This window comes from Kryptolebias marmoratus, linkage group LG20 (assembly GCF_001649575.2).
Source record: "Kryptolebias marmoratus isolate JLee-2015 linkage group LG20, ASM164957v2, whole genome shotgun sequence".
In the NCBI taxonomy this organism is placed as follows: Eukaryota; Metazoa; Chordata; class Actinopteri; order Cyprinodontiformes; family Rivulidae; genus Kryptolebias; species Kryptolebias marmoratus.
The window spans coordinates 16,658,411-16,672,258 of NC_051449.1; the positions used below are offsets into that span (position 1 = coordinate 16,658,411).

Genomic DNA, 13,848 nt, shown 5'->3' on the forward strand with positions numbered 1-13,848 from the left:
CCTTTTCACAAGATTCTAATTTTCTGATATGATGAATTTGAGATTTTCATTTGTTGTCATTTGTAATCATCAAAATTACATTTGAAATATATGAGTTTGTATGTAATGTATGAATATAATATACAAGTTTCACTTTTTAAATGGAATTACTGAAATCAATCTACTTTTTCATGATATTCTAATTTTATGACCAGCACCTGTACAGCTCTAGAGCTCTAGGATGGTGGAAACTAAACAGACACAGGTCAGAGATTGGTTTGAGATACTCACAGCAACTCGTGTGACTGTTTTGAGAGAAAATTTACCACACAATTGTTTTTAAAACATGTTCAAAACTCAAGTAACAGGACTGCAAGCCTCTGCCGACTGAGAAAACCTCCTGAATGTTTCGAGACAATTTAGAGCCTCTCTGACAAATGGTGTCCGCTAACTAGTCTCCAACAGTAGCAACTCAGAAAGGTAATGGTTTAAAACTTTCCCTCATTCTGAGTGAAGAGGTATAAACTGCCTAGCTTTGTAGGAAAACTTGACATCCTCAGGGGATTGTTGTAAGAAAAATTAGAAGCCTCAAGAAGTTGAGGGGAGTCTTATCTCTAATGTTAAAGTTACAAACCAAGCAATCTACAAAAGCTGAGAGAGGACATGTTTAAAAATGTATTGTAAGATAATGACTTATTTACCTTGTTATTTCCAGGTAAAAATATTTTTTGAGATACAGCATTTATCTCCATATCTCAAGATAACAGAGCAAAGGAGAATAAAAATTGATTTATTTTCTTAAGATAGCAATCTTGACTAACAGCATAATCAACTTGTGAGTCACATCAAAATGATTAAAAGCAGACATAGAGCTTTTCTCAACTTCTGTAGCAATCATATAGTAAGAACAAAGCTATAGAAAGCACATCTAAATAAAACTTAGGGAAGTGCAAACATTGCAGTCCCTTTTTAAAGACAACTTTCCGTTTTGCATCAAATTTTTGGGTTGGTGTCAATGACTGTTCAAGCATATTAATTGAAATTTGTATTTCTTTTTTCCATTTGACAAACCCTATCTCGTACCTGCACATACTGAGATTCATCTATATGGACTAGAGAGAAGCTTACTGTATCTTCAGTGCATCTTACAGTTTACCATTGCCTCTACAGGTACTGGTGGAAAAGACAAACCGAACTCTGAGGAGAGTCATTGACGGAAGAGAGGCATTCTGATGGAAAGCCATTTTCTTCACACTTCTGAATCCCACAAGTTGGAATCTAGTCTCCTAAATCTAAATCAAGATGAAGATCAATAAGCAATTTCCCAGCTAAAGCATGAGGCTGGATATAATAAAAAAAGCAGATGAGAAGTCCAGAAATAGAAATATGGCATGTGGGCTAAGACCTTTTGTTGTTTATACAGAAGGATGTGATTACAGATCTCTATAAAATTTGTTTCACCATTTCAGAACTAAAACTTTTGTAAAACTGTATTAAAATGCATTAGCACTGGCTTCAAAACAAATCTTAAACATTCCCATAAAGTGTTAATTTTTCACATGAAGGATTCGGTAAAACTATGTCTATCTCCAGGATGGTCGACGGCCAACTGCCCAACACAGGGCTTCAAATCAAAATCCAACCGCTGCAGGGGCAGAAAACTACCCTGCTGCTTTTACAAGTTCAGTCCTGCTTAGTCTGATAAGGTTAATGAAGTTGATGAGTAACATTGGTGAGATGACCCTTAAAAATGAACTGAAAACTGAGTCACATGCTTTAGCACCATAATGAGTGAACTGCACGCTTCACTGATTGCTGCAATTATCATTATTAACAGATGATTGACACTGTGAAACTCAGATGACTTCTTAACTGTTGTAAACTGAATATTGTGGAAGCTGAAAACATTTGCAGAGCTCCTGACCTGCTTTCTTACTGTATGTTTTAAAATTCTCTTCACCCCTTGCCTATTGTTCCTTTTTGTTCGTCTACTTTCTGCTCAGCCTCCATCCATCAGACCCCTGTCTCTTTCTCCTCTTGTGGGATTGTGGACATCACCTCTGTGCCCTGAACACCTAACCTCTGTCAGTATATCTGAGCTCACCTTGTCCTCTCAGGTTGGGTTTGGTGTAGACTCTGTCTTCATAAATGGGGTCGATGTGGTGTTCAGGGGACTGAAGGGGTCGCAGTTCAGAGCCCAGGTGAGTGTGCTGGCTGCTGTAGGAACCTCTGGAGCCTGGAGAGCATAACACGATGGAGGGTCAACTTCCTCATAAAAGTAAGATAGTTTCAATGATTAACAAAGAAAACAAGTTGTAGTTAAAAGCCATCTCAGCTCAAAACATATGTAAACCTTAGCAGATGTTGAAATACCATTTTATATAAAAAGGGTCCAGACAAAAAACAATTAATCTCAATTCATTTAAATTCATGTTAAACCACGAGCCAAATAATCCAAACATGAGGCAACATGTGTTTTCTTCCATAACTGTGTCCTCAAGCTGTTAAATATTATTCATGCATGAATGGAAAGTGGGTACATGTCACATTAAGTAGCGTAGGCTAAAATTAAAGCAGCCCCTTAAGAAAGCCCATAATTTGATGAGATTGTTGATGAAAAGGGACTTCAGTTAAACAGAAACTGAGGATATGTTTAACTGGAAATGTTGTAAGAAACGAAATTAAACAGCACGGTTACAGCACATTATAATCAGCTATGTTCTCCTAATCGAAGGAAAGAGAAACAATAAAACAATGAATGTACAGATGAGTTACATTTTCAACTGAAAAAAGGAGATGGTTCAAAAGAAATAACGCCACGACACGATCAACACCCACACACAAAGAGTAGTAAGGAAATTGTCTTGACCTCTACCTGCCAGGCTACCAGGCCTTTGCAGGGTTGCGTTAGCGTAGAGCTCGTGGGAGATCTTATAGCCGTCTGCGCCGATGTGGTGCAGCATGCGCTTGGTGGGTGACAGGGTGGCGTAGCTTCCCACCGCCGAGCTGAGCTGGTGGATGGGCGACGAGGTATGGTTTCCCCCGGGGGAGGCGGCAGTAGAGAGCGGGGAGGACGAACTGGCGGCACCTGACGCAACCATATTGATGGGCGATGACGTGCTGCGGGAGAGAGGGTAATGCAAGTGTTGGAGCGCTCATCCAACTATAACGTGCCTTGTCCTGAGAAGCCATTTTCCCACACATTAAAAGGAAAAGTTCAACTATTTTAAAGATAAAAATGAACACCGGCTCCAAGGTTTGAAGCGGGAAAAGGCAGAGTTAAAAATGTTTTCACTAAAAGATCAAGTAAGAGCTCAAACACTGAATAGAAAACAAAAAAAATTGAAAATATAAAACAGTAAATTAGCAACAGGAAATACAAAATTAATAACAACAACTAATATGCATGTGTTAATGGCCTTTTTTCAGGTTAAGTAGGGGTAAAATTAAAGAAACACTCAGTCGTGGTGACTGTTTTTTAATGGACTTTTTAAAAGGCTTTGTACATAAAAGGAATGCTATTATTCATCAATCAAGTACCAACTTTCTCAGTTGATACATCAGCTCTGCAGAATAGAGCAAATTAAAATCTTTACCTACAATCCATGTTTCTTGAATGCTCTCCTTTTAGCTCCAGACTCTCTCATGTTGTCAAACCTGTGCAGCTATTTGGTTTCAAATGCAAATGATGAGGTACATTTATATATTTTTTTTACAAATATTGAGTGTAAAATTCTGTATTAAACTTTTTCTGATGTGATTTTGTTCAGCCAAAGTATTCGTCAGACACATGAAACACTGCTTTTATTAAGTCTGCGATTTCTTCTAATAAAGTAAAACAGCTGAACGAATATTCTTCAAGAGTAATTATGCCTTATTTAATTATTTAGTCATGGGGTTTATGTGCGCTCACCCTGGTGTCTTTGTTATCTTTGGGATCTCTGCTTGAAACCGAAATAAAATTCAGTGGGTTTGAACCACATTTGGTTAAACAGCAGGAGTTTGTCAATACCAACCACCAACAGTCTTCTACTCCATAAGGGTGTTTGTATTTTTACAATTTGAAAAAAAAAAAAAAAAAAAATGCTCCTACGCAGTTTTAAAAGGACTTGTTTGTGACAAGGTTAAATCTTCAACTTTTTGCAAAATTTAAAACTATCAGTAGTTGTCTCTTTCGCCAGCACCATGGCGATAGAAAGTAACAGTGAGACTAATGCATTCCTAAATTATGCCTCAGATCTGTTTCATAAATCATGGTAAAATGAAGCAAACTAAAATCAAAGCACTGGAGCCTAATGTGAGGAGAAAGATTCCTCTCTGAAGCAGAATTTATCTTTTAAAGGCAGACGTGTGATGCAATTGTTGAGTCACTGGTATTGATCAACAACCACATTGACCTCCCTTGAATGTACTCTTTTGTACTTCGAGGTGAGCACGAACCTTATGCAATGGGTCACCATCAACAGGGGTTGTGTAAACCCATCGACGAGACTGAGACTGGACCAACCTGTAGGATTTTGCGAGTCGGCTGGGCGACTGTTTGGGCGAGGAGACTCTCTGCAGCGTGGCGTAGCTGGGCATGTCAGCCGAGGCTGTTCCGAGGCGCTGCAGCTTGGTCGGGGATCCCACCGCCTGCAGAGGGGAGCTCACACGCTGAAATGCAGGCGGAGAGTTTTACTTCATTAAAAGGGAAATGTCAAGTCACTTTATAAAAAAAAAATTCTCTTTTAATTCACATCACTATTATCAGAGGGACGAACAACTCCCACTGCAGCTGGAAAACTAGGGAGCGGAAACATAAAGGGACGACTCCAAACTTTCAGAACAAAATGAACATGAAGCATGACTATGAGCCATGAGTCATCAGTCTAAGTTCTCTATGACTTCTTAACGCACATTTTTAGCTTGAGTTTTGCACAGTCTTGCCATTTAAAAGCAGGAAGTTCAATCATTTCTCTTATAAAGGTGGTCGAAACATGCAGAAACAAAAATTACTGCATACACACACTGATGAAAAATCTGTTTAAATTATATAAAAAACATTTGAAAATCAAGATACTTAGTGTTCAGATGAGCTTAATTCTGAGCCAGCACAAACACATAATTGTTTAACAAGCAGAAAATAAAGAATCACAAATAAATCAGCAAAACGCCCTAATTTGAAACTAATTTGCTCACACGCCTTAACGCATCTAAAGACCACAGAAACTGCAGTGTTTGTACAAATTTAAGTGGGCCCAATGGATAACAATAACCATTTAAGAAATTTAACATTTTTTTGTTTGTGACTCAGCAAAAAATTAAAAAATAAAACACCTCTTGTTCTGCAACTTATCATATCAGAACCAGAACTTACTGTAAACTTCTAAGCTCTGTGTTGGTTTTTGAAAAAAATTCCGCTTAAAGCTTCAAAATGTGAAATCTGTCAATGAAAAGTAGATGGTTTTAAGATTTATAGTGGCTAATAATCTAAAGTTTAGTGAGTTTTTGTCTCTCTTTTTTTCCTTACATGATTATTCTGCCAAAAATCGTAAAATATTTGCTGCATTTGACTTTAAAAAAATAAAGTTTGAAAATACTGGAGGTGACATTTTGCAAAGAATAGCAAAAAGCTCAAAGCAGCTAAAGAGTTTTATTTGTATTATCAAAGCTGTCTTATATCAAAAAGAGTTTAACAAAAGGCAAATATTTTGCACAGATTTCATTTTGGCCCAGGAATCATCACATTTGACAACATGGTCATACATATTTGTGCAGTCCTGAGTCAGCCCTCACATCTTTATATTTTAAGTTCAAGACAAGGTTTTTAAAAATCCACACCTCAATTAAAAAGTAGCATTTGTTGAAGAAATGCATTTTTGCAATCACCGTACAAGCCAAAGCTTCAGGCAATGATTTTGCTTGACCACACTTTAGTACCTGCGCAGGCAAAGTGGCACAGGAGTAATACATGGACGGTCCAGAAGGTGCAGATCCGCCCTCGCTGGACATGTGTACGGCGCTGCCAAGAGCCTGCTGGGCAAATGAGTCTCTCTGGGACTGTGAGGGAGAGTCTGTGCTCACCAACTGGGCAACTGCACGGCTTGATGTCACCTAGTGAGGGTGGAGACGAGAAAGGAAAAAAAAAAAAACATGAGGCAGGTGAGAAAAATGAGGGGAGGAGGAGGAAGAAAATGTAAATGAGAGCAGATTTGATGAGTGAACAGTCAGAGAACAAAGAGTGTGCAGAGAGGACTAGAGAAGAAAGATAGAAAGGCAGAGGTAGAGGAAAGCAGCAAATGAAACTCCCACCTGGTTGTAGCTGTGCACGGCCCCTCCAATCTGCCCACCGCGGCCTGAAACCATTTCCCCAAGCCCCAACCCTTGACTGCTGTGGTAACCAGCCACAGCGTAGGCATCCTGGCTGTTCAGCTGCAAAGCACTTTGAGACAGCAGTCCTAGCAGAAAAAAAAGAAAAAGAAGACTTAAAATAAAATAGAATAGAGATACGCAAAACCAAAGAGTGTGATCCTTCAAAATGTGCTTGCTAGTAAGACAATAGGTTTGTTTCTTTAATTCTAATTTAATGGATTATTTTAATATTTCTTTGACAGATACTGAATTGAGAAAATGACTTTTGGTTCAGGTTGGCCACCAAAACATCCAGCTTAAAATAGCCTAACGCCATCCTGCATGTTGCTGGCAAGAGTGTCCGTGTGTGACGAGGAAATGTCGACAGGACACACTTCTGAAGTGTCCAGAAACATGAAATGCCATCTTTTGTTCTTTCTACAGGGTGGCTGAAAACAGAAGCAAGAGCAGTTCTTCTTAGAAATAAAACAAAGTGGCGTCGTGGTTGCATTCTAACCTTCTGAGTACTGTCAAAAGCCACCTTAAATCTTGCGTCAAATCTGTCAAGCTTCTTTTATGACACTATTTTCAGATGATCCATCCTTTGTAGCAGCCGGTCTTTGTGTAAAGAGGTTTTTTTTGTTGTGGCCTCGAAGGCATTTTGTAACCTAGTTTACATCCCTCGTGTTACACAGCGTATTTCTTTTGTTGGAGAATGAGTGTGAGCACAAACCTGCGTTGGTTTGTAACAGACCTTGAAATAAAATAATAAATAAAATTTTTAAAAAAAAGAAGAAGGAGGTTGAAAGCAGAGGTAGAAGGAAAAAAGGACACCCATTTGCTTTTTAGCCACTGTGTTATTCTGGCCTCTCTCTGTTCTCCTTCTCTCTCTCTGTGACCCTTGAATCTCTGTCTGTTCCTGCCCTTTACTTTTACCGGTCTTTTTTCCACATTTTCTCTCTATAATTCAGCAGGTAGAGGAATACAAAAGTGTTAAAAAAGGGCAACAATAAAACTTTTAAAACCCCACCTCTATTCAGAGGAGCTCTTACCTTCTTTTTATGTGGCTGTTAAAATGCACAACTCTGGAGTTTAGAGAAATCCAAAAGACAAAAAGAGTTTTCTGTTTATTTTTTATTTTTTTTAGCATGATGCCAGTGCAGAGAACTGGTTAGCTTGTTTACTACCACCTCCACATTTAACATGCTGTCTCTCAGCTTCATTCTTCTGGGAATTTTGTGTTGGACGTTTTTACCAGAAGACATTAAACTTTTCCTTTCCAGAGAAGTCGTTCTCTCTCTTTAAACTGTTACAGATCCATTAGGACTCTGATGCCACGGTTGCATCTTTTGCCAGTGAAATTGCAAACTAAGATTAATTACTTTGAACTAAAGCGCTTTGACGGGTGACTTTTCCTGAGATGGCAAAGTGATTAACCCAAAGTTCTCCAAGACAAATACAGTGTTTTGTCGCTGCCACTTTGACATGCAAATTTATAACATTTGCAAACTGTTGGCGCTGACCTTTGAGGGAGCCCAGAACTACAGGGTCCAAATTAGAGGGCGATAATATTTGATGTGTCCAAAATGTAAACCTCATTGAAACCTCCTTTGGCAGGGTGAAAAAGAAGAAATGGCTTGAAACTTCACTTTAGTTAACTAGAGACAAAAGAACTGGAAGAGCGAGCACCTTTCCGTAACGCTGCATTCATTTAAAAACCCTGACATCTGAAAGGTGACTGAAGGTGCCTCCACCTTCTGTAGACTCAGTGGACCATCAACAGGATAACTCAGTGGTGAGGAAATGTGCAAGATGCACATCACCTAGATAAATGTTATTAAATGGCATTTGTAAGGATCAGTGATTTGCTTTGATTTTTTTTTTTTACTAGAGTCCTCTTGGCTCAAAATAAAGAAAATGTAATACAAACTAAAAAAAGGAAGAAAAAAACACACTTTTTCTCTTTTCCAAATGGAAATTTTGATTAATAACTGCTTATTGCCTCACTCACAACTCATGGTAGGTGCGACTACAGGCAGTCTCCAGGGACAAATTTGGCCAAACAGTGCTTGAGACTTGTGCATTACTCTTTAGCCCATGTGTTGCAGATTGGCTACAAGGGGCTTTAGAATGGCAGTAAGATGTACGAGTGATACATGGTCATTGTACGATTCACAGGCCTTAAAAGTACTACACAAGTACTCCACATGTGCTGCTTGTGTGCCAGGAAGTCAGAGGTAGATCAGACTTTCTACTCATATGTGTGGTGAGCACACAACGCACATGACCTGCACACAACGCAAGGGGCAAAACACCCAGTTTACATATTTGGAAGGAACTGATCTGTAGCATGTAGCACTGTAGAGAGGAGGAGTTCGTGAGGATGTCCAAAGCGATATTTTTGTACTCAGTGTTCACACTGCGTTGCGCAAGTCAGGAGTGATTGTCACCTGCATCACAAGTGCAGCCTGTGCTCCTGGCAGTACTCCTACTAATTGCAAGTCACATACACGCCACACAGACTGGTCTTGTGTTACACATATGTTTTCCGAGAGCTGACAGTGAACTTTTTCCCTCACCTCAGCAAGTAATGCATGTAACCTGTACTTGACAAGTACTTTGTCTGTACTATTTCTCAAACTATCCGTTGGTGATCACCGGGATCCTGCAGCCCGGCTGCAAGATATCAGTCCCTGTGACTTTTTCTATCTCAAAACACTTACGATGAGCTTAAGATTCAATCACCAAACTCCAGTGAGCAGATCACACAGTGGGCCACCATCTAACTGCTGTAAGTCCTTGTAGTTTCTTCAAAATGTCTGTGAACTTTCTAATACATTTGGGAAACCTCACCAAGCAAGATTTAATGTTCAGTAACTAACAGTGTCACTGACCTCTACTACTACTACCAAAAAGAGTAAAATTCAGAGTGGAATTTCAGAGACCTCAACATTTATTGGTTCAGAGAACCAATGTGTGTGTTCAGGATTCACACACTACAAAGAAAATATATTTAAACGAATGCTATTTTTAGAGGCATAGCTACTTTCTGGTTTGTGTCAGCGCCACACATGTTTATGTCTTCAAAATGCAGGGCAAAAAAAATATAAGACGAACGGATAACAAGAAGATGAAAGTCTCCGAGCTGAGGAGGTTGACAAGGGAGCTGTGAAACACACAGCTGAAGCACGACAACGTAAAACATATTGCTGATAGTTGTAGATGCAGCCTCATTTGAGTTTCGAAAGCATTTGAAGTCCTGTGTTTTGGATAATTTTTATTTCAAGCCCCATTATGGAATCTGTGACACAAACAGAGACAAATACAAAGCACTGACAACACAAACTGTTTTCTGGACCGTAAACGCAGCATACGCTTGTCTGTTTCATCAAGCAATAGCTCAGATCTTTTGAAGTGGGTTTTCTGTGTAAAGGTTATAAAAAATTAATATCTTACCAGTTCTTTGAATGACTTTAGTTTGGAGAAATATAGTTTAATACTGACTGATCTTAGATTAAAGGCAGCAAAGTCTGCATCTTCTTCACCAGTCTAAATGGCAGATTAGCTGCAGGTTTCATACTTGACTATGTCAAAGAATGGAAAGCCATGTCAGTAAGCCTTTCCACCGAGCAGCACTTTGATGACATGTCTGTTCAATGTGACTGGACAAAGTTTGTTGTGCAGACACAACCCCAGTATTCTGCCAGTATGTACAGAAACACTTGAGTCTGGCTGCTTTATTTTTGCCCAGTTGAGTGGAGTAAAAGCCCTTATTTGCCAGGCTGGTCAAAAAAAAAGAGGAGCATTTTCATCCCCATCATCTGGGTCATCCAGCTTCATGTCAGCCACACTGCATGTTGAGCTACGATGGTTACAGTTCTCCTGCTGCTGTGCTTTTTCTGGAGCCTCAGGGGCATAAAGTCTAGTATGCTGTCGGCACCAGTTTTCCTTCCATGTACAAGCAGAAGCTCCATGGCCTCTTCTCCTGCGGCTCAGAGAGCATCCTCACTAGCCAGAAGCAGCAGCAGGTGTATGCTGCTTGCATCCGATGGACTCGTGAGTTGGTTCTTGCCGTTCATTTAGAATGAACACTTTTTATGATGACCTCAACAAGGAAGAACTGCTATAGTTATTCTCCCAACTTGGAAATGCCTCTGATTGACGATAGCATTAATAGCTAGCTGCTGCTATTTGGTCTTGGGGAAAAAACAAAACCAATTCTGTGAACAACTGTGCATCTTACAAATGACAGTAATGTAAGGGTTATTAGAGTAGTAATCATATGAACTATGATGAGATTTTAGAGAATGGAGTTGTTTCAGGACTGCAGACAATAGAGCTGGAAATAATATTCGAAAAACTTGAGATGTGCGATATTATTGTTTAATATTTAAATGATGAGATCACTTGTGATAAACCCACATTTTGCTCACTTCTCACTTTCTCTTCTGTCATCATTATCATCTGAACCAGGTGTGGGCATCAAGGCCAGTGAGAGTCTGTTAGATTAACCAAATATGAACATGAATGCATGGTACTTGAAATATAATGGCCTTTGATTTATTGGAGTTTAAGCAGTCCTTTGAGATATTGATATTGCGCTCACTGATGTTGCAATGAGAATAAATTTGCTATATACTGTGCACTCCTAGCAGCAATCCTCTTTGGTCTTGAACCCATTTGGACAAGCTGTTAGCTCATCATTCTGTTCAGGACTAGAAGAACTAAACTCTGTTTCTCCAAACTGAATTTGTTCAAAATTTGTTTTGTTTGTTCACCTATCAGCAACAGCCACCGATCAGCACATTGATTTTAATAACCTTCCCACTTTAAAATAAAATCCGAACTATCCCTTTAAAGTGGGAAGTAAAAGTACAGTAACTTAATCACTGAGAGGGGGAGGGAAGAGTAACTTGTGCTACCAGCCAAAACTCACATTGGTTTTAAAGTGCTTAATCTTTCGTGCACCCTTGATTAATTTACTTTTAGTGATGATTGCACTGATGTGCCTAATAAACAACTTTAATTACAGATCTAAAACTCATTTCTTTCTTTCCTGCTTTTTCTAAAATGTTAGTTAAACGTGATGTCTCCCAGTGGCTGCAGTAATGTATGCATTCAGCAACAGTGCATATACAAGTACAGTTATTGCTTCTGCTGCTCCTATGTGGCAAACAACTCGCACAACTAGAAAACAGCTTTAGTGCGTACATCAGGTCCACATGGTAATATAATTTTTTAACACTCAGTATTTGTGCTCTCAGAGGAGTTTTTGAGCTGTCTTCTGTCAACAGCAGCCGCGCCTTTAATCTTTATTGCTGTCACTTTGAGGTCTAAAGAATCAAACCATAAAACGTATGAGACAAAATGAATCTTTGCCTGTTTGCGATTATTAAAAATGAGTGAAATCTTAGTGCCAACAGTTGGTCTCCTCTGCATGAGACAGATTAAGTCAGCAGCCGACGGCAAATGGAATCTCTCTGGATGAAAGTGTTGGAAAATAAAGCTCGTCCAAAATGAAAAGTCACTTTAAAGCATAGCAAATTATTCCCTGTGGCAATGCAGCTGGTGATTGTGCATTATTTAAAAACGTAATAGTAAGCCAAGACTCCATGTTGAGTTTACTAGGTCAAGGTCTACATGTTTAAGATAGGCTCATTTGGTTGCGTACACACACAGGAGCGGAGGCCTGATTCACATGGATTCACACTCACGCACATGTGCACACAAACTCAAAGCCCGGGGATGTTTTCCAGAGTTTTTGTTTGTCACTTGAGGTGTGTTTGTGACTTGAGGAGCCTTTAGGGAATTTACGGGCCTCATAAATAGATTATCGCTCAAACGGCAAACGCGGAAGGCTTCACTGAATCCATCTGATGCATGCAGGGTTGCGCAATGAAACTAATAAGGTGCATAAAAAGAGCCTCAGTCTTTATTATTTTTTTATGTCTAAAAATTTTTTAAAATAAGGGGAACACATCTACACTTGAATTATGCTCACGCCATGATCTCGTGCATATTTCTTCACTTAGGTGACGCATGAAGTTAAGTGTTTTCTCCTTCTGGCTGGTCTTCCTGATCAAATCATTTTGATGTTTCATCACTTTTAGAAAGATGCTTCTGATGCCCATCTGAGGTGTGTTAAAACTGGAATGCCTTAAAAACAACTGCACCCAGAAATCCAAAATGCTGCATAGAAAATAGTCACATGAATGCAGATTTCCATGCGCATGTTGAGCATCACCAGCACGAAGCAGCGTGAAGGATGAGGACACACTCTGCATTCTGCTACTGAGCCTCACTAATCTGCTCTGCAGCACAAGTGAAGGCATGGATTCTGCTGAAGCTAATGTGTGTTCCTGTGTATGTAATGCTCAGATACATTTTTTTTTGTTAAAATCCTTACTTGTGTGTCACAGTTCCTAGTTTTCAAGGTTTAAGCTTCCATTTTGTTTCCAAGCTGTTGCCTTTACTTCCTGTTTTATTAGCTAGGATCTGCTTGCTGTCTTGCCTTCCTCCCCCAGAGTCAAACCTGTTCCTAATAATCTTTTGCCTCCTGTCTTAATAATCTCAGTTTTTTATGTCTAGTTGTCAGTTCATCATGCTGTCATTGACTCTTTACTGTTGTGTTTCAAATTAAAAGATTATTTTAGTTTTTATCACCAAGTCACATCTTGAGTCTGGCTTTGGGTTCTGAAGCCTTCACCCCTAATTCTTCACAATGTGTTTGCATATCAAGAAGTAGAATTTATTCAAGTTTTGCAATATATTAGGAACCACATTGGAAAATATATTAATAGAGATTCTGTAGTCATTTCTGACATGATGTGTTTTAGATTTTCAACAAAACGTGACAAAAAGTTTCAAATATGTCAGCTTTTGTACCTGCTGTATGACAGAGCAAAGAAAATGTTTGTGCCTCAGTAGAGCAACACCCCTATTGTTCGCCTGAGCTACCACAAGGCCTCCAAACTTTATGCAAGTTAATAGGAGTTATGTATGCTTATATATGCTTCTTTTTTAGCTGTTACCTGAAGTGAAAAGTCATATTGTATGATAAGGTGGGGAAGTCAACGTCTTACAAATGTATTAAAAAAAATCAGAAGGGGCAGACAACAGCAAGCTAACACTGATTTCTCACTGCAGCCAAAAGACTATTAAACACCCCTGTTCAGTATATACTCTGTGATGAACATATATCTCAGTTTTTATTATTGCACTTCGTGCAAACCACTCCTTTTTATAGTAGTCATTAATACTGATATTCATTCAGGAAATGTAGCCAGCAGCTGTTTCTACTGAGCTATTCTTGTTTTTACTGACTAAGAGCTGATTTTTTTCTCTAGTACATTGGGACTATAAGTACTAATGATTATCATGAGTTGTCCATTGACATGAATGTGAGTAATGACAGTGCGCAATAATCATAGGAATTGGCACCAGCCATCATCAGATGGGTTTGCATCATTTTCCTGTTGACAGCAGATTATATACTTGCCTTCCTAAAGCTTGTACCTCATATTACAGCAAATGCTTATT

The 13,848-nt window shown here is 39.1% G+C and overlaps 1 protein-coding gene across 10 annotated transcripts in view; it reads right to left on the reverse strand.

Annotated features, from left to right (window-relative positions):
- Positions 1-13,848, reverse strand: part of ctnnd2b (catenin (cadherin-associated protein), delta 2b) — a 160,685-nt gene that overhangs the window by 55,866 nt on the left and 90,971 nt on the right. For 6 of the 10 annotated variants that reach the window (XM_017420865.3, XM_017420863.3, XM_017420862.3 and 3 more), the window contains 5 exons: positions 6,271-6,416; positions 5,899-6,072; positions 4,487-4,632; positions 2,849-3,099; positions 2,084-2,215 (listed from right to left, as the gene is read on the reverse strand). In XM_017420865.3, coding sequence (XP_017276354.1) covers positions 2,084-2,215; positions 2,849-3,099; positions 4,487-4,632; positions 5,899-6,072; positions 6,271-6,416 — 849 coding nt within the window. The remainder of the gene's footprint in view (positions 1-2,083; positions 2,216-2,848; positions 3,100-4,486; positions 4,633-5,898; positions 6,073-6,270; positions 6,417-13,848) is intronic. The other 4 variants (XM_017420860.3, XM_037982054.1, XM_037982053.1 and 1 more) reach the window with 1 other exon arrangement.